Source organism: Vulpes vulpes, chromosome 1 (assembly GCF_048418805.1).
Source record: "Vulpes vulpes isolate BD-2025 chromosome 1, VulVul3, whole genome shotgun sequence".
Classification (NCBI taxonomy): domain Eukaryota; kingdom Metazoa; phylum Chordata; class Mammalia; order Carnivora; family Canidae; genus Vulpes; species Vulpes vulpes.
The window spans coordinates 17301823-17322392 of NC_132780.1; the positions used below are offsets into that span (position 1 = coordinate 17301823).

Sequence of the window (20570 nt, forward strand, 5' to 3'; positions counted from 1 at the left end):
CTTTCTTGACCTTCCGCTATCGAATCCTACTTCAAATCACATCAGTTTCTATCTGTGACTCACCAAGGAACTCCAGTTCTTTCGGTTACACAATGACCTTAAACAATTTTTCTTGGGCATACCATAGGAACCCAATAATCTCTTGAATGAATGAAATAGAATGTTTTTCTCACCTAGCAGTTCATTCTCATTACATCACAGCACTGTTTTAAACATTTTTCCTATGATAATATATTTATTTAATCCTCACAACTTTATGTAATAGGAAATTTAAGTACAGAGAGGTTAAATAACTTGCCCAAACGTAAACATCTGGCTTCAAACCCAGGCAGCCCAGCTCCAGAATCTTTGTGCTTAACTATGATACCTACTGCAGTAAATGGCTGCAGAAATAAAGAAACTACTTCTGAACACTGGGTCTGGCTTTGTCTCTTCTCTCAAGGGCAGCGCACTGGGGAGTGGCTCCTATCCCATTAACCTCTCTCTGCACGGTGGGTGGGTCGTGGTAGGGAGGAAGGGACAGAACACCTGGATTCTGAGTGCAGGGTTTTAAATCAGTGTGAAAATACAGAGGAATGGTATTTTCCAGGAAGCGCAATGGCAGTTCCTCCTAGAAACACATCTAGAAACAAGTATGTAAGAGATCTCCTGCCAAAGTGGGACGGACCCCAAGACTTTGTGAGAGTGCAAATGCCTTCCCTGGCTGTACGGAACGGACGTTCTTGGAAAATGGCGGGCCTCCCATAAGTGTCATAGTCCTTAGGAACGCAGCCATGACACACACACACACACACACACACACACACACACACACACACACACACACACACACACACACACACACACACACACACACACACACACACACACACACACACACACACACACACACAAGCGCCATGATAACTATTGGCGGGGCGTGGCTTCACGGCTCCTACCGAGCATGCGCACCGCTCATACCCCCGCGCGCTGAGAAATGTGGCCGGGACTATAACCCAGACCGGAAGTAGCTCGGCGCGGCCATTTCGCTTTAGCTTTGCCTGGCTCTGGCCCGTCCGTCATCCGTGTGGGAGGCTGAGGTGATTTGGGATATTAGCAGTGGAGATTCTGTGGGGTCTGTGAGTGTCGGTGGCGTGGGGGACGAGTGACGAGGGTTTGCGGTGTGAGTGATGGGGCCCTTAGTGAGGGGGGCTGTGAGATTGGTGGCGGCTTCTCTGAGTTGGGTGATTGGTTCGGTCCTTTTCAGGCTTTTGCCTATTTCGTGTGTGTGTGTGTGTAAGTATTGTGGGAACTTAACTCCAGGTGTGTTCTGATATCAGATCTCGTAGTGTTGGTCCTTTAGACTTGTTCACCTGAGGACGGCGAACGTGCTTCTGGAGCAGCCGGAGTAGGTGGAACCGGCACGTTCGGGGAGAGACTCTGCAGGCATGACTGACTGGGAGTAGGAGCTTCAGGGATGGGAGCACTTCGAGGGGCCCCTTGTAACATCGGGAAGCAGTGTGGGGGACCTACAGAACTCAGAAGGGTGCTAAGGGCAGCGTATGGGAGCCGATGGACAGCAGGTCTGGCTGGGAGGTCCGTTATGGGGTTTTCTGAGGCCTCCTCCTTAGCTCCCTGTGGAAAGTGGCAAGGGTCAGTAACTGGCACATGAGCAGATGGAGGATGATTTCCTTTTGGGGTGCATCAGTTGGAGCCCCGTGTTCGGGATTATTCCAGGTTCTGTGGAAATCCCACTCCCTGGGAAACATTGGCAGCCAGCGTAGCCTGGCTATGTCTGAGACGGGAGGCATTCCGTGACCTTCAGGCAGTCCTGTGGTCCACTCCTTGGGGATATCTGGAGGTCAGTGCTGTGGGTGAACTGCATTTGGGTGAGTGTGGTGTTGGGAGGCAATTCATGATGTACAGTTAAGACATGGTAAGTGATTGGAGGTCCTGCTGCATGTCTGCAGGTTTTCCAGGTGATGGTGGGGGTTGAGGACAGTAAGTTTAAGTTTCATCTTTGTTATGGGGCACCTAGCTGCTCAGTCGGTGGAGCGTGTGACATTTGATCTGGAAATTTAAATTCGAGCCCCACGTTGGCTGTAGAGATTACTTAAAAATAAAATATATATTTATTTTTATTTATTTATGAGACATACAGAGAGAGGCAGAGACATAGGTGGAGGGAGAAGCAACCTCCCTGCAGGGAGCCCGATGTGGGACTCTATCCCAGGACACAGGGATCATGACCTGAGCCAAAGGCAGACACTCAACCATTGAGCCACCCAGGTGCCCCCAAAATAAAATATTTAAAAAAGAAAAGCCTGGGCTGTCAAGGGATTCTGGATGGGAACTGAAATGTCCAGAAGCTTGGACCAGCATATCAGCAAGGTTACCTCAGAGACCCTGTTCTGTAAAGGCAACAGGAAATGGAAATGGTGTTTATGGAAGCTGACCGTGTACATAGGGGACCACATGAGATAGAGACAACTGCAGTTTGGAACAAGGCAGAGGAAGGATTGATTTTCTTTTCTCCCCTCTGCTGACTGAGACCATAAGGCAAGGGTGTAACAGCTTAAGTTTCCTCATCCACAAAATGGGCATAATAATGATTGTAATGTTTAGTGGACAGTGTTATGTGAAAATTGAACAGGGTGTTTACCACATGCCGGGACATATGCTGACAGCTTGATAAGTCTTATCACATGTCTTTCCCGATGCCTGTGATAAAAACTTGCATCCTCATTTTGGAGACTACAGTTAAAGTATTATCTTCATGTTCTCAAAGCTTAAAGGTGGCAGAGCTACAATTAAACCTTCATGTAGGGGGTCCCTGGATGGCTCAGCAGTTGAGCACCTGCCTTCGGCCCAGGGTGTAATCCTGAGGTCCTGGGATCTAGTCCCACTTCGGGCTCCCTGCATGGAGCCTGCTTCTCCCTCTTCCTGTCTCTCCCTCTTTCTGTGTCTCTCATGAAAAATAAATAAAATTTAAAAAAAAATAAACCTTCATGTATTCCAAATACTTTGTTTTTTGTTTGTTTGTTTGTTTGTTTTAAGATTTATTTCCTTATTTTAGAGCGAGGGCAGGGAGGGACAGAGGGAGAGATAGAATCCCAAAGCAGACTCCTCGCTGAGCACATAGCCTGACTTGGGGCTCAATCCCAGGACCCCAAGATCATGACCTGAGCCAAAATCAAGAGTCGGCTGCTAAACTGACTGAGCCACCCAAGCGCCCCAGAACTCTTCATCTTTTATTTTACCCTGATTAATAACTGGTTGGGTTCTTCTGAACTTTTATTCCATAGGGTGTAGCATAGTGGCCTTCCCCTAAGGATCCTCAGAAATACTTGTATAGAGCAACTGTTAGAGGAGTGACCATGTGGGCCATTGCCTTTCCAGGACTTCCTGGCTTTGCAGGGCCCCTGGGTCAGACCACATCATTGAGGCTGCAGGTCTCCACAGCCCAGCCAGACTCTCCCCAGCAGCTCAGATTGAAGCTTCTAGATGCCCACCGAGCTTCAGGATCCTGAAAAAAGTGGAGCTGTCAGCAAGAGAAACCGGGAAGTGAAGCACAGGGGAGACATGCCTGCCAAAGAGAATTGGCCCCAAAGATCCCAGGTCCTGAGTCCACAGGAGCAGGATGGACCATGTGAGGTAAGCAGGAGCAGCCCCAGGGACAGTTTTCCAGAACCTGAGGGCAGACACAAGAAGCAGCAGATTCTGGACTCACTGTGGCTGAGACCATGTGCATCTTCCTGCTGAGAGCAGACTCCGGAGGGGGGCTGATGTCCCCTCTTTCACAGACCTGTATAATAGAGGAAACTGTAGAGGAAGGTATGTTGTAGAGGGGTTGGCCCTGGGGCAAAAGAAGAAGAAAAGGTCGCCCCTGATCTGGGTGGGAAGCCCCAGTCCCTGGCAGAGAAATGCTAACTCCTGACTGCTCAGCTCCGGAGATCCTTCATCCACCATTGGGTCTTTGCATATTCTCAGCTGGTCCCCTTCTGACTTCTTACTTGCCTGGTGGGGGTTGTCTCCTTTCCGCTCTGTCCTCATGGTTTTAGAATCATGGGATACTAGAGCAAAAACTGTTTTAAGCACATGTGTGGTTTTTCATATTTTAAATGATGAATGAAAATGCCAGAGAATGATGTTTCCAAATTGCCCATAGATAAAATATTTGATATTGGGGAGGGAGAAAGGAAGATTCTTGGGTATACTCAAGATTTGCTGAAATTCCAAGTTAGTCTGTATATTTATTTATGTGTTTATTAAAGATTTTATTTATTTAAGAGTGAGAGTGTACATATGAGTGGGGGTAGGGGCAGAGGGACAAGCAGACTCCCCACTGAGCACAGAACTCACTCAGGACTCAATTCCAGGACCCCGAGATTATAACTTGAGTCACCCAGGTACCTCTAGTCTGTGTATTTAAAGACATTGTATGTTTGAAAACAATGATGTTTGTTATCAATAACAATTGTTGACCTGTGATAGGTTTATAATCAAAATTACAGAGAGATACTCTGTTTTTAAAAAGTATAATAAGTGCATGGTTTATTACCATTGTGACTGGTGCATTGTGAAATTACATATTTCAGTAATGTTTAAAGTCATCTTCACCTGACAGAAACATTTAACAGAAAACATTGAAAGAAAGGAACATTAGACAATTACAGTAAATGCCAAGTAAAAATCATTTAAAAATTAAAAGATACCACCATAAGTATTTAAAAGTCATTCATTTTTTTTTTTTAAGTATAATTTTTTTTTTAAAATTTTTATTTATTTAGGATAGTCACAGAGAGAGAGAGAGAGGCAGAGATACAGGCAGAGGGAGAAACAGGCTCCATGCACCGGGAGCCTGACGTGGGATTCGATCCCAGGTCTCCAGGATCGCGCCCTGGGCCAAAGGCAGGCGCCAAACCGCTGCGCCACCCAGGGATCCCTTTTTTTTTTAAGTATAATTTTTTTTTTAAATTTTTATTTATTTAGGATAGTCACACAGAGAGAGAGAGAGGCAGAGATACAGGCAGAGGGAGAAACAGGTTTTTTTTTTTTTTTTAAAGCTTTTATTTATTTGAGAGAGAGTGAGCACACAGGTGGGTGGAAGGGCAGAGAGAGAGAGGGACAAACATACTCCCTACTGAGCAGGGAGCCTGATGCAAGGTTTGATCCCAGGACCTGGGATCGTGACCTGAGCAGAAGGCAGACACTTAACTGAGCCACCCAGGTGCCCCTAAAAGTCATTCTTAAAATGCAAATGTAAAACACCCAAATTTGAAACAAAACGTTGAGACCTTGTTGTGTGACAATGTTAGTTTTCTAGGGCTGCTATAAAAGTACCACCAATTGGGTGGCTTAAACAGAAATTTATTTTCTCATAGTGCTAGAGGCTAGAAATCCAAGATCAAAGTGTCAGCAGGGTTGTTCCTTTTGTGGTTTCTCCTTGGCTTGTAGATGGACCTCTGTGTCCGTACACATGATCTTCCCTGGGGAAGAGGCGGGTATCTGTGTCTTAATCTCCTTTACTTTTTTTTTTTTTTTTTAAGATTGTATTTATTCATGAGAAACACAAAGAGCTAGGCAGAAGAAGCAGGCTCCCCATAGGGAGCCCAATGTGGGGCTCCATCCCAGGACCCCGGGATCACACCCTAAGCCAAAGGCAAGTGATCAGCCACTAAGCCACCCAGATATCCCTTAATCTACTTTTCTTATAAGGACCCCTGGAATAGGGCCCACCTACTGACTTCATTTGAACTTATTAAAGACCATGTTTCCAGGGATGCCTGCTTGGCTCAATGGTTGAGTGTCTGCCTTTGGCTCTGTGTGATTCTGGGGTCCTGGGGTCCTGGGTCCTGGGTCCTGGGTCCTGGTCCTGCATTGGGCTCCCTGTGAGGAGCCTGCTTCTCCCTCTGCCTGTGTCTCTGCCTCTGTGTCTCTCATGAATAAATAAATAAATCTTAAAAAAAAATTTTTTAAAAGACCATGTTTCCAAATACAGACACATTTTGAGGTACTGGGTGTTAGGACCTCGGCATAAGAATTTTGGGGGTGGGAGGAGGTTGGAGAGGAGACACAAGCCCATAAACATTGTAGAAAAGTGCCTTTACTTTTGTGTTGACATGGGTTGAATTGTTAAGAATGTGATTGAAAGCATGTTCAAGTGGATGTTATGATACAGGTTACTTCCTATTAGCTCATTCCCTTTTTTATGATGAAAATCATTTTGTCTGCTTGGCCTGGTTTTCATTTTGCCATTTCATTAGATAACTCCTTTGCTAATTCACCTTTTCAGTCAGCTTTTCTATTCATGTTAGAATATTTGCTGCCAGCATTCACCTAGTGTGCCCTCTTTTGGCCAATACTGTATGTTGTTATTTTGTACTTTACAACCCTGTGAATTTTTTTTTTTTTTTTAAGATTTTGTTTATTTATTCATGAGAGAGAGGCAAAGGGAGAAGCAGGCTCCATGCAAGGAGCCTGATCCGGGACTGGATCCTGGGACCCCAGGATCATGCCCTGGGCCGAAGGCAGGTGCTAAACCGTTGAGGGATCCCCATAACCCTGTGAATTTGATAAAAAATAAATAGTATGCTATTGTTGCTTTAATTTGCACTTTACATTTTTCTGTTTTATTGGTCTTTTTTTTAAAATTGAAGGTTAGAGGAACCTGGGTGGCTCAGTCAGATAAACATCTGCCCTCTGGTCAGGCCATGATCTCAAGGGTCCTGGGATCAGAGCCCCATATCAGGCTCCCTGCTCAGTGTGGAGTCTGCTTTTCCCTCTCCCTCCAGCCCCCACCCTGTTTGTGCACTCTCCCACTTTCATTCTCAAATAAATAAAATCTTTTATTTTTGTTTATTTATTTTTAATTTTATTTATTTATTTGAGAGCAGGGAGAAAGAGACTTCCCACTGAGCAGGATCCAGGACCCTGAGATCATGATCTGAGCCCAAGGCAGTTGCTTAACCGATTAAGCCACCCAGGTGCCCCAGCCTCTGGTTTTCAAATATATTTTATAATACTAATAACCTGTCTCTGCATATATTTGTAACATTTTTGCCACTTTTTTCCTTTGCAAGTAGTTTTAGTTTTATTAGTACATAGAAAAGAAAGATTGTTTTGCTAGGCTTATGAATAAAAACAGTTGTCTTTGCAAGCAGCACTCTGGCAAATGATCAAAATTGTCTGACACAGTATGAGCTTGATGTAGCAAGAAGGTATAACCTATTTCACTGTTCTCCATAAGATCACATGTTCAGCTTAAAAAAACCCAAAATAACCATGGTCAACACTGTATTTCTCCTCAATATCAATCAGTTTTTACCCCAATAACTAAATGTTTTGGTATTTGCTTCCTAAACTTTTAATGACCCCCTTACAAAGCTATGTGATAGGAGATTTATGAGAAACCTGTATATTAGTTCGTCATCCAGGGTTCCTGGCTCACAGCTCCCCAAATCTCTCTCAGGAATTTCCTGAGCTATAAGCGGAGCATCTTTTGTCACAGTATTTGGTCTTGTCGTCAGTTCCTGGGGGGAAAAATGCTTCAGAGCCCTAAAGGTGAAGTGTGTGTCTTGTTTATAACAGACCTCTTTCCACAACTGGGTTTATGTAAATAAGGTGAATTTTGGAAACCCTACTGGGGGGGGGGGTTGCCAAGGAAACCAACCCACTGATCCTAGGGTTGGGACCTTCAGTCCCACCTCCAGAGAAGGGGGGAGTGGCTGGGGATAGGCTCATTTACCAAAGGCCTATGATTTATTCAGTCATGACTGTAATAAAACCTCCATAAACACTCAAAAGGATGGGGTTTGGGGAGCTTCTGGGTTGATGAGCACATGGCCCTGCCCCGAGAGTGATTCACCTGGAGGGGGCATGGAAGCTCTGATTCCCTTCCTACATACCTTGCCCTGTGCATCTCTTCATCTGGGTCTTTTTTCTTTTTCTTTCTTTTTTTTTTTTTTTTTAAGATTTTACTTATTCATGAGAAAGAAAGAGAGAAGCAGTGACACAGGCAGAGGTAGAAAAGTGGGCTCCCCATGATGTGGGACTCAATTCCAGGACTCCAGGATCACGCCCTGAGCCGAAGGCAGATGCTTAACTGCTGAGCCACCCAGGCGTCCCCTTCATCTGGCTCTTGATCCATATCTTTTACTATCTTTTCATAATAAACTGGTGATCCTAGTGAGTAAATGGGTTTCCTTAATTGATTGAGCTGCTCTAGCATATTAATTGAGCTCAAGAAGAAGGATGTGGGAACCTCTAATTTATGCCAGCTACACAGAGCTACAGGTGACAGCCTGGGCTTGTGACTGGCACCTGAAGGGGTGGGGCAGCCATATAGGACTGATCCTTCACCTCTGGGATCTGACACCACCTCCAGGTAGATGGTGTCAGAACGGAGTTGAATTGTGGGCCACCCCACTGCAGAACTGCTTGGTGGTGTGAAGGGATTCTCCCTCCTTTCACATATATGTTAGAATTTGGTCCAGAACTGCAAAGAACTGTCTTGGAGTTTCCATTGAGTGCTCTTATATACTCCCACCCCCAGCACACACATGCTTTCCATGCCCACCCTTCCAGGAAGGGAATTGGCTTTTGCTCATATCAGTATCCCCTGTTGTAAAGGAAAATAACTTCTCCTACGTGTCTCCTTTATATGCACAGAACGCTGCGCTTCTGGTCACCAAATGTGTGGGACTTTTTCCCATACCAAGCACTTCTCTGCAATACCAGCTGGGTGTCCTACAGTTTGTCAGCAGGAATTCCCAGAATGCAAAGATTTGGTCCAAGGCATGGGAAAGCTTAATTGGCCTACTGCTTGCAAACTGGGGTGACCACAGCCTTCTGCTATAAAAGGAAAGTATGCTCCAAAGGGGAAGATGTAGGGTTAAATAGGCAAAACCCACAAGTTCTGTACCCTTAACAAGGGTGACCAGACTCAGGTCCCAGACTTCAACATTAGGAGCAGACAAGCAGGATGCAGCTTGTGGTTTCTGGCAGTGGCTTCAGGATGTGGTGGCCAATGAGGAGCATGAAAAGGTTTTTCTATGAATTTTCCTGAATTTTGTGCCAGCTCATCATCTCTAGCTGTGCTGACTGATTTTGTTCCTCACGGTCATCCAGCCTGGTTAAAATTTTGGGAAGTTGACATCTGCTCCATGAGCTGTTATCGTCTTATTGTTGGGGTCTTTTGTTCTCAAATTTAACTCAATTCGGGCACTATCTACTCATGAATAGGGTCAGATCCCACAGGTTGAGGGCACAGTCCTACAAGACAGCACCTCTCCCCCCACTTCATCTGCCAATCACAACTCCAGTTGGTCACCATTGCTTCTGACTCATTGGTTTTTGGAGGTTCTCATAACCCCCTCCTTGGGTTTGATTAATTTTCAAGAGTAGCTAACAGAACTCAGGAAACCCATTTACTCACTACGTGTTACTGGTTCACTACAAAGGATATTAAAGGATAAGAATCAACAGCCACATGACATCCATCGGGCAACATTCTAAAGGAATTTCTGTCCCCCATACAATTTGAGGCCTGGCCAGGGGGCATATGTAAGTGATCTGGTTCAGCAGCCTGGAAGCTCTCCAAACCCTGCCCTTTGGGTAAATACATATTTATGGAGGCTTCATGACCTAAGCATGACTGAAGGAATCATTGGCCATTGGCAACTGGTTGCACCTCCACCTCTTCCCTCCCTGGAGGTAGGGTGGAGCTGAAAGTTCTAACCCTCTAATCATGTGGTAGGTTTCCCTAGCAACCAGGCCCCCACTACCAAAACACATCTTTTTATTTTTTTTTTTATTTTTTATTTTTTTTTTATAGTCAAACAGAGAGAGAGAGAGAGGCAGAGACACAGGCAGAGGGAGAAGCAGGCTCCATGCACTGGGAGCCTGATGTGGGATTCGATCCCGGGTCTCCAGGATCGCGCCCTGGGCCAAAGGCAGGCGCCAAACCGCTGCGCCACCCAGGGATCCCCCAAAACACATCTTAAACATAACACAAGACACCTTTATTACTTGCATCACTTGAGAAATATAAAGGGTTTAAGAGCTCAATTCCAGAAAACTGGAATAAAAGCCAGCATAATATCACAAGTATGTAGTAGATGGCAAGATATTTCTAGAAATTTTTTTAATCCCCCAAAATACAATATGAAATGGGTGTTAGTGGAAAGCCAATATAAATCATGGTGAAAACTCATTAAAAACAAGTCTACATGTAACTTCTGTATTCACCAATAATGTCTAATTCACAGTGGGGTATGTTGTTACAGGGATCAGTATCATTTGAGGATGTGACCATGGACTTCAGCAGGGAGGAGTGGCAGCAACTGGACCCTGCCCAGAGATGCCTATACCAGGATGTAATGCTGGAGATCTACAGCCACCTCCTCTTCGTGGGTGAGCACACCTGACCCGGGAATCTTGGATGGACCTCGTTGAGCTTTCCTTCCTTGTTGTGGAACACAGTAGGGCATCTGAAGTATGTAATCTGTTTGCCTTTGATTTGTCCTGGATTGTTCATTCCTTTAGGACACCTTTGAATATTACTTTGTTTCTAGTGAAAGATACTGACTTTTCTGATGAGCCAACACAGAGCTTCGTTGAATGGCCTGTAAAGCCCAAGACCACATCCAAATCCAATATTCTTTTCATTAACAGGGTATAACATTCCCAACCCAGAGATCATTTCTAGGATGGAAAAAGGAGAGGAGCCATGGATGAGAGAAGTTCAGCTCCCACATCAGAGGCATCGAGGTGAGTGATTTTACCTAGCCAACATGGATATCTTGAGAGGAGCATTATTCAACCTGCCACACTATCCATCCCCCAGTGGTGGGTGGTATGTCACCTCCCACTCCCAGTTTCTTTTTCTTTTTTTTTTTATTTTAAAGATTTATTTATTTATTCATTCAGAGAGAGAGAGAGAGAGGCAGAGACACAGGCAGAGGGAGAAGCAGGCTCCATTTCAGGAAGCCCGATGTGGGACTCGATCCGGGGTCTCCAGGATCAGGCCCTGGGCTGCAGGCGGCGCTAAACCGCTGTACCACCAGGGCTTCCCCGACTCCCGGTTTCTAACACTGATACATTATCTTGTAAATGCCCCTTAGGGGCAGGTGTAAGAATTTCTCAGAGGTGAATACTCAGGAGTGGGATTCCCTCACCCCTGGATAGAAGTGTTATTATAATGTGACTCAGTATACCGTACTGCTCTTTAGTAGGGTTTAATTTACTCTCTTATCGGAGAATGTACAAGGATCCACAGTTGTGCATCTTGCCAGCATGGTGCACATCAGATTTATCACGGCCCATTTGATAGCCGATAAGGCTGTTTCTTGTTGATTTCATTTTTCTAATAACTAGTGGAACATCTCCGATCTGTCTTCTGATTGGGTTTTCCGTCTGTACATTGCCTTCCTCATATTGTTGTACCCATTTGTGTCCATAGAGTTTTTTCTTAAAACCTTTTTTCTTTTTTTATTTGTCCCCTTAATTCATTGGTTTTTCTTTTCTGTGCTGGGTCTTCTTTCTTCTTTTCCTTGTAATTGTGACACCTGCAGCTCCGGTCCCTGCTTTACTCTGGTCATCCCTTCATATAGGAATTACCTTAAAGGGCCCCTCTATTCAGAACACACAGGCCTCAATTTTTTCTGGTGATCCTTAGACCAACTCCCTCTAGTCCTTGTGGCTCAGCCATTCTCTTACCTTATTCAGCCATTTGGTGGATTGTGGGATGACTCACTTCCTTTATTTTTGGGAGATCAGAAATTGGAATCCTTACACCAATTAGACATTCTTCTCACCTTATACATTTTGTCAGAGTCTCCTATGTTTCTTGGCCCTTCCATCTCAGTCTTAGAAATCCAACCACTTTTTTTCTTTTTTCTTTTTAAAGATTTTATTTATTTACTCATGAGAGACACACAGAGAGAGAGAGAGGCAAAGACACAGGCAGAGGGAGAAGCAGGCTTCATGCAGGGAGCCCGATGTGGGACTCAATCTCGGGTTTCCAGGATCACACCCTGGGCCAAAGGTGGCGCTAAACCGCTGAGCCACTTGGGCTGCCCCCATTTTTTTGTTTTGAATGTACAACTTAGTTTATACTTTTTCTTAATCCCAATGGGTCTCTCATAAATTAGTTCCCAGTTCCTCCTGCCTCTGTTTTTGTTCCTAATGGGTTTTGTGGATTCCAGTCATTGATGAGGTCAGTCAAAATGCCATTGGTAGATTTTACTGATATTTTCTTTTTTTTGCCTGAGATTTGATGGAAAAATAGTTAGTTATTTCTTACTAGTAGGATTAATAAATAGTCTTTCCAGTAACATTAGCATCATGGCCACACATTTCTAATTTTAAATGTATTTGAAGAGTTCTGTCATTTGTGCTCTATTCCATTGGGTTCCTATTTTCTTCCATGTTTACTGCAGAGACATATGTATGATATACATAAGTGAAGACAATATATACTAAGAAAACTATAAAATCTATTAAGGTAAATTCAAAGGCACAGAGATTGTCATTAGATTGGGTAATGGCATGAGGTGTTAAAACCGTTAGCCTTTGGCATTAATCTTATGTATTTAATGGAAGGCTACTCAAGAAATAAGTATCAGAATAAGGGATGTAGGGAGTGCTTGTGAAGGTCAGAGGGGATGTCATCAGCCCAGAGGAGGAGCAGCACTGGGGGTGATGTGAAGGACATGGTACTTGTAGCTGTTCCACATAGCAGTTATGAGCTGGAGCAAAGGAACAGGCAGAAAAAGCTGAATGAGGGTAGAAGTCATGAGTATTGCTTGGGCTGGGAAATAAATTGGGCTTTTTTGAAAGCAGCATTGTTTAGCTAGCTATGTTAGAGAATTAAGGATAAGCCTTTCAGCATAGTTCTGTTATTTTGCATTGAACATCTTCAGCAGTGGGAGTTTAAAATGTTCCATATGCATGCCTGGGAACTCAGTATAAGATTTTCAGAAAAAAAATAAAAGCCAGTGTTTGGGTAAAATTGCTATATGAGTGAAAAATGAAACAACAAATAACCTGATTTAAAAAATAAGGTAAGGGACTTGAATGGACATTTCTCCAAAGATGATATATAAATGGCCAACAAGTATTTGAAGAGATGTTCAACATTAGGGAAATGCAAAGCAAACCACAATGTGAAAATCAGCTCATTAGAGTGGCTACTGGCAAAAAACAAAATAATAAGTGTTGGCAAGTTAGTGATTCCTGTGCACTGTTTGTGGGAATGTAAAATGGTGCAGCCACCCTGGAAGACAGTATGGTGATTCCTCAGAAAATTAAATGTAGAATTACCATATGATCCAGCAATTAATTCCACTTTTGTGTATATGTATATATCCAGGAGAATAAAAAACAGGATACTGGGCAGCCCAGGTGGCTCAGCGGTTTGGTGCCGCCTTCAGCCCAGGGCATGATCCTGGAGACCCGGGATCGAGTCCCACATCGGGCTCCCTGCATGGAGCCTGCTTCTCCCTCTGCCTGAGTTTCTGCCTCTGTGTGTGTGTGTGTGTGTGTGTGTGTGTGTATCTCTCATGAATAAATAAATAAAATCTTTTAAAAAAGAAGAAAAAACAGGATCCTGAAGCGATACATACCTGTGTTCATAGCACTATTCATGATGGCTAAGACATGGGTGCAATACAGTTGTCCATTGATAGGTGAATGGATAAACAAAGTCTGTTCTATATACACCATGGAATATTATTCAGCCTTAAAAAGAAAGGTAAATAACACATGATATAATATAGGTGATCCTTGAGGACATTATAAGTGAAATAAACCACTCACAAAAAGACAAATAGTCTCCAATTCCACTTACAATAGGAGGTATCTAGAGAGTATTACTATTCACAAAGACAAAGTAAAATGGTGGTTGCCAGAGAGGAGAAGACGAGGGGGAGCTGCTGTTTCAGGGGCATCGCTTCAGTTTTTCAACTGGAAATTGGCTACACAATACTGGGAATGTGCCTAACACTTAGAAATGGTTGAGATGGCGGGGGAGAGCCCTGGCTAGCTTGGTCAGAGGAGCATGCAACTCTTGATCTCAGGGTCCTCAGTTCAAGCCCAATGCTGGACATGAGTGTACTTAAAATAAGAACAATTTTTAAGAAATGGTGGAGATGGTAAATTTTATATTACCTTTTTTTAACCACAATTTTTAAAAAAGATTTTGTTTTTAAGTAATCACCAAACATGGGGCTCAAACTCACAACCCCAAGATCAAGAGTTGTGTGCTCTACCGACTAAGCCAGCCACGTCCCCCTTTTTCTTTTTAGCATGTTGTATCTTGTGTTTTATACTACTAAATTTGTTGATCAATGACTCCCATTCTTGGTGGAGAAAAAATGGTATATTAGGTAGTATAAGGCTGAAAGTTATTCAAAGAGACCAAGGTTCAGTGTAGTAATTTCTAGAATAATTTCTCTCCTGTAGAAGGCAGGTAGGTCAGTAGGAAGCCTCACTTCTTATATTCTTCAGATGTCTAAGTTTTTCTGTTGGTGTTGTTGCCTATGCTTTATGATACTACCAACTGTGCACAACATCCAAAGCAGGTTCTAGTAGGCAGAAAAGGTGTGGAGGGTTTTGAGAAGCTGTGGTCTTATCACCCAGGCCAGAAGTGGTACATAATGTATCCATATTCCATCAACAACAATGGTCTATCCATCAACACCTCATTGCAAAGGACATTGGGAACTGTTATGTAGCTTGGCAGCCATGTTCCTGACCACAGTTAAACTTCTGTGGAAGAGAGTGACACAAATTTCAGGGGACAGCTTGCTTGTCCACTCTTCCAATGTACTTCTCTAGGATTGTAAGTTTGTTTATTAACTTGTTTTTAATTTAAAAAACTGTATTTACTTAGAAGCATTCAGAATGTCAACAAAACAGCTGCAACTTTTTTTTTTTTTGCAATTACAGAGTGGTATTCAGTTAACAGAATAACAATTATTTCGTAGAAGCTGCATCAGAGACAACTGAAGATGAAAAACTACCATCCCCATATATAACTAATTTGTGCTGTGCACCAACAAGAACCTGTTTTAAATTTCCATGCCAATTTACAACCCCCATACTGTACCTGGCAAGGTTAGTGGCTACTGAAAATGCCACAAGGACAGAGCTATCTAAAGACACATTCGGTAGTGTGTTAACTATACAAAAAAAGACACGGTACAATTTAAAAACAAATCTTACACAGCCTTACATTTCAATTTTTTTCTTTAAAAGGAGTGAGTCATGTACAAGGGGGTTAAATGCTTTATAGACAAGAAAAAAACTGCACTAGAACCATCTTATTCATCATCATCATCTTAATCTTCTTCCTCCTCATCCTCTTCATCTTCCTCGTCTTCCTTCTTTTTCTTGCTCTTTTCAGCCTTGACAACTCCCTTTTTTTTTTTTTTTTTGCCACATCAGGCTTTCCTTTAGCTTGGTATGCAGCAATATCCTTTTCATATTTTTCCTTCAGCTTAGCAGCTTTCTTTTCATAAGGCTGCTTGTCATATGCAGCAGTGTTATTCCACATCTTTCCCCAGTTTCTTTGCAACATCACCAATGGATAGGCCGGGATGCTCTCCTTTGATTCTTGGGCGATACTCAGAACAAAACAAGAAAAAGGCCGAGGGAGGCCTCTTGGGTACATTGGGATCCTTGAGCTTCTTTTTTGTTTCCCCTTTAGGGGGGATATAAGTTTTCATTTCTCTTTCATAATGGGCCTTGTCCACCTTAGCCATGTCTTCAAATTTTCCTTTCTCTTTAGCAGATGTGGTCTTCAACCTTTCTGAGCACTTCTTAGAAAACTCTTAGAAGTTGACTGAAGCATCCAGGTGCTTCTTCCTGTGCTCCTTTCAGCAAGTTTGCACAAAGAATGCATATGATGACATTTTGCCTCTCAGCTTCTTAGAATCTCCTTTGCTCATTTTTATTTATTTATTTATTTATTGCTCATGTTTATTTTTTTTTTTCTTTGTTTGCTCATGTTTAATGATTTTCCTTAGCGAGGCACAGTGTCGCCCAGTGCCCATCTGGCTCTCACTTGCCCCAGTGCTGTCTCTATGGAGCTCAGGGTACTGCAATTGCTGTGAGAACCAGGCTGTAAGTTTATATCTATATTCAAGCAGACAAATTTCAGCTTCCTGGAGAGTTGAGTTTGGGCATAGGTTCACTTTCACTGCTTGGCCATGTCAGGGTTGGTGCTTTCTTACTTTTCCAGAGGATTTATAGGACAGATGGATTTGGGAGAGGAAACTGGGAGGTTAGTGACACTTTAGATCTGAAAGCTAATGAAGAGCTATCCTCTGAGTCCCTCCTTCGAGCCTTGGCTGTTCCCAGATGGTGCCCTGTCACACTTGTCTGTATTTTCTGTCATCGTCCTATAGGCATGTGTATCTACAGGATCTAGACCGTGTGTTTGTGTAAGTGGAGCCACCTTGCCTGTGTTCTAATCTCATTTTCCCCAGAGTTCCGTGGGATGATCTTGGTCAATTACTTAGCTATTTTGTGCCTCCTATTCATCTGTGAAACAGGTAGAGTAAGCACAGTTACCTCCTGCAGGGTTAGTGGGGATTTAAATGATTTTCCATGTGCACTATGTAGAACACTGGCACATGCTCTGTACTGTATGCAGACAGGTGACAAGTAACTAAGGCAGGGCGGCTCTTTCCTCTCATCATTGCCATCATCGCTGCCATTGTTTTTATCATGACACCACAATTTGTGTTCAGCCTCAGTCTGCTCCTATTCTCCTTCATCCTCTGCTAACTTGTGTCTCTTTCATCTTCTTTTTCTCTTTCTAGAAAGGGCATTTGGGCTTAAAACTTCCCAACACAAAATGTTTGAAAAATTTTTATTTCACAATGAAGTCATAAGAGACAGTTCCTGGTGTTGCATTTCAGAGGACCTGCGGGAAGATGCCAGCTATGCAGTGAGGGATCAGCAGAAGCAAAATAATCCTGCACAGCATGGGGCTTTCCTCAACAGGAAAACACTGGATACAGGGAGAGACTGTGAATGTAAGGACCCCAGAAAAATCATTCATTTGAAGCCCTCCCTTGTTTCTTCACAAAAAAGATCTCATAAACATTGCTCATTTGCAAAAAGTTTGAAGCCTAACCTAGAAGTAAATCATCAGAATCAAACTGACAGCACAAAACACCTCAATGAGCTTGTTGGCCCTGGCCATCTCTTCACCCATAGCTCTTCCAGTGCTGGCTGCAAGCATATTCATCCAGGAGAAAACTTCTGTGAAGGGAATCAATGTACGAAAGACTTTAGCCATAAACAGTCGCATAGCCAACATCAAATTCGTAATCAGGAGAAACCTGATAAATGTGCTGAATGTGGGAGGGGCTTCCCCCAGAAGCCACCTCTTGAGCAACAGAGATTCCATAGTGTAGAAAACCTCCAAGAGTGTGGCAAATGCACTAAAGGCTTCACCCCACAACCAAAGCTTGGTGTGTATCTGACAGATCACACAGGTAGCATTCCTTACATTTGTAAGGAATGTGGGAAGGTCTTCATTCAGAGATCAGAACTGATTAGTCACCAGAAAACTCACACTAGAAAGAAGCCCCATAAATGCCACGAATGTGGGAAAGCTTTTTTCCAGATGTTATCCCTCTTCAGACATCAGAGGACTCACTCTAGTGAGAAACTCTATGAATGCAGTGAATGTGGGAAAGGCTTCTCCCAGAATTCAACCCTCACCATACATCAGAAGATTCATACGGGTGAGCGGCAGTACACATGCAGTGAATGTGGGAAGGCCTTCACTCAGAAGTCAACACTCAGCTTGCACCAGAGAATCCACTCAGGGGAGAAGTCCTATGTTTGCATTGAGTGCGGGCAGGCCTTTGTCCAGAAGGCACACCTGACTGTACATCAGAGAGGCCATACTGGAGAGAAACCTTACCCATGCCACAGCTGTGGGAAATCCTTCATTTCCAAGTCACAACTTGATATACATCACCGAATTCATACTGGGGAGAAGCCTTACGAATGTAGTGACTGTGGGAAAGCCTTCACCCAAAAGTCACACCTCAATATCCACCAGAAAATTCACACGGGAGAGAGGCAACATGTATGCAGGGACTGTGGGAAAGCTTTCAACCAAAAGTCCATACTCAGCATGCATCAAAGAACTCACACTGGGGAGAAACCTTACAAATGCAGTGACTGTGGGAAAGCTTTCACTTCCAAATCACAGTTCAAGGAGCATCAGCGAATTCACACCGGAGAGAAACCCTACGTATGCACTGATTGTGGGAAGGCTTTCAATGGCAGGTCAAATTTCCACAAACATCAGATGACACACATGAGAGAGAAAACTTTTGCCTGTTACAAATGTGGGAATGCCTTTGTCCAGAAATCAGAGTTGATGGCACATCAGAGAACTCATGTTGGAGAGAAGCCCTATGAATGCTGTGATTGTGGGAAATCCTTCAGCAAGAAACCACAGCTCCAAGTGCATCAGCGGATTCACACAGGAGAGATGCCCTATGTATGTTCACAGTGTGGGAAGGCCTTCAACAACAGATCCAATTTTAATAAACACCAAACGACTCATACTAGAGGCAGGTCTTATTAAAGCAGTTATTGTGTAAAAAGGCTTTACCCAGAAATCACTTCCTAATATGCATCAGCATATACATAAATGAAACCCCAAATTTCTCAAAGAAAAATATCTCCCAAGCATTGGATTCAATTGCAGATTATAGAATCCATGAAAAACTCCAGGAATGCACTGCCTATTGCAAAGTGACACAGTATTTCATGTGTAAGAAATTACTCAGAAAACAAAAGGATATTTGTACAAGCCTTGTTAAGGATTGTAAAATTCATCTGGGAAGAAACCCCCACCTAACACATTGAGAAACGTATTTCTCTAGAAAGTAGTGAGACAGACTTTTGCCAGATTATAGGAAAATTTATGAGGTTATATTAATGATAACCCTATTGAATATGGAATATCAGTAATTTCAAAGTACCGGCAAACTGAATGACCAGACAGGTGTGTGTATGTGTGTGTGTGTTTGTGTGTGTTCACATGGTCAGGTATATACACCTACTTAACACTTTGTGAGTTCTGTAGTGTTTGCTATAGGATTCACTGCGTAGCAGAATTGTGGGGAGATGATACACTTTTTTAAAGGATCTGCTGTGATTGTGTTTATCCGATTTATTCCCAATTGAATATATCCTGAGGTTGCACAGTAATTATTTAATTTCTTTATACATACACAGGCATAGCTACCTCATTTTATCGTGCTTTGCAGATACTGTGTTTTTACAAATTGAAGGTTTGTGGCAGCCCTGCATTGGGCAGTACCATTTTTCCAACAGTATTTGCTCCCATCATGTTTCTTTCACATGTTGGTTATTCTTGGACTATTTCCAAATTTTTCACTATTTGTCGTAGTTCTTTGTGATCAGTGATTACAACTCACTGAAAACTCAGATGATGGCTGGCATTTTTTAGCAAGAAAGTTTTTTAATAGAAGTATGCACTCTTTTTTAGGCGTGACACTATTGCATACTTCATAGACTACAGTATAGTGCCAACATGACATCCACATGCACTGGGAAACCAAAAAATTCATTTGACTTCCTTTATTGCAACATTTGGTTTACTACAGTGGTCTGAGACCCAACCCAAGTATCTCCAAGGTATGCCTGTCTCAACAGGTGAATGTACACTTGGTAAATGCATAAGTGTGATTTTGTGATGTATACTGGTCTTCACAGTACATCTTTTCTCTGACCAGCTCTGCTCTACCCTGCCCCCCTTTCAACCTCCCCCATCTCTGGTGAATGTCTCCATAAATAACCAGTGGTCAACCTTTTTTAGTATGGACTTTAAACATTTTTACACAGGCTCCTGATCATTTACTCTGGGAGTCGACAGACTGGCCATCAGCCAAATAGGGTTGGTCACCTGTTCTTTTTAAATAGTTTACTGGACACAGCCACGTTCGTGTGTTTATGTACAGTCTGTGACTCTTCCTGTGCTTCAGTGGCTTGTAAGCCGAAAACTGTATCTGGCCTTTTATAGAAGATTATTAGTATCTGACATCCACATTCAGTACTCGCTCATAATCCTATACCTGTGTTGGAGCTCTGTTTTATAAATATCAGATCAGAGCGCCTGGGTGGCTCAGTCAGTTAAGCATCTGCCTTCTGCTCAGACCATGATCCCTGGGTTCCTGGGGTTGAGCCCTGCATCAGGCTTCCTGCTTGTGCTCTATGCCAAATAATTAAAATCTTTTAAGAAATGAATAGCAGGGACACCTAGGTGGCTCAGCAGTTGTGTTGCTGCCTTTGGCTCAGGTCATGATCTTGGGATCTGGGATTGAGTCCCACATCGGGCTCCTGTGAAGAGCCTGCTTCTCCCTCTGCCTATGTCTCTCTCTCTCATATTTTTAAAAAATAAATAGCAGAGCATACCATACACGTGTACCTTGTTCTTTTCGTGCTGCATCTGGTTGCATGGTATTCTGTCGGGTGAACACTGTTCAACCATCCTCACAAGACGATGCCAGCAGTGCCTATCGCAGAAGTTTTTG

At 43.2% G+C, this 20570-nt stretch overlaps 1 protein-coding gene and 1 pseudogene across 4 annotated transcripts; one reads left to right on the plus strand and one right to left on the minus strand.

Moving 5' to 3' along the window:
* The first annotated feature begins 956 nt into the window (after positions 1-956).
* ZNF175 (zinc finger protein 175) lies at positions 957-20453 on the plus strand. 4 transcript variants are annotated; one of them, XM_026013809.2, is made up of 5 exons: positions 957-1079; positions 3379-3633; positions 10266-10392; positions 10654-10749; positions 16806-20453. In XM_026013809.2, exons 2-5 carry the CDS (start codon positions 3484-3486, stop codon positions 18593-18595), a joined length of 2163 nt encoding a protein of 720 aa, XP_025869594.1. In that variant the 5' UTR covers positions 957-1079; positions 3379-3483; the 3' UTR covers positions 18596-20453. The 4 variants fall into 4 exon arrangements, with proteins under 4 accessions (XP_025869594.1, XP_025869595.1, XP_025869597.1 ...); XM_026013810.2 differs by having other exon boundaries at positions 16905-20453; XM_026013812.2 differs by having other exon boundaries at positions 989-1079; positions 10266-10474.
* Positions 15303-15944, minus strand: LOC140598995 (high mobility group protein B1 pseudogene; annotated as a pseudogene).
* Positions 20454-20570: the final 117 nt, after the last annotated feature.

Bases quoted from the DNA above. Each gene is read 5' to 3' on its own strand.
- ZNF175 (XM_026013809.2), top strand. From the start codon at position 3,484: ATGCCCACCGAGCTTCAGGATCCTGAAAAAAGTGGAGCTGTCAGCAAG. The intron at 3,634-10,265 runs GTAAGCAGGAGC...ATGTTGTTACAG, and splicing joins AGCAGGATGGACCATGTGAG to GGATCAGTATCATTTGAGGA. The intron at 10,750-16,805 runs GTGAGTGATTTT...TTCTCTTTCTAG, and splicing joins CCCACATCAGAGGCATCGAG to AAAGGGCATTTGGGCTTAAA.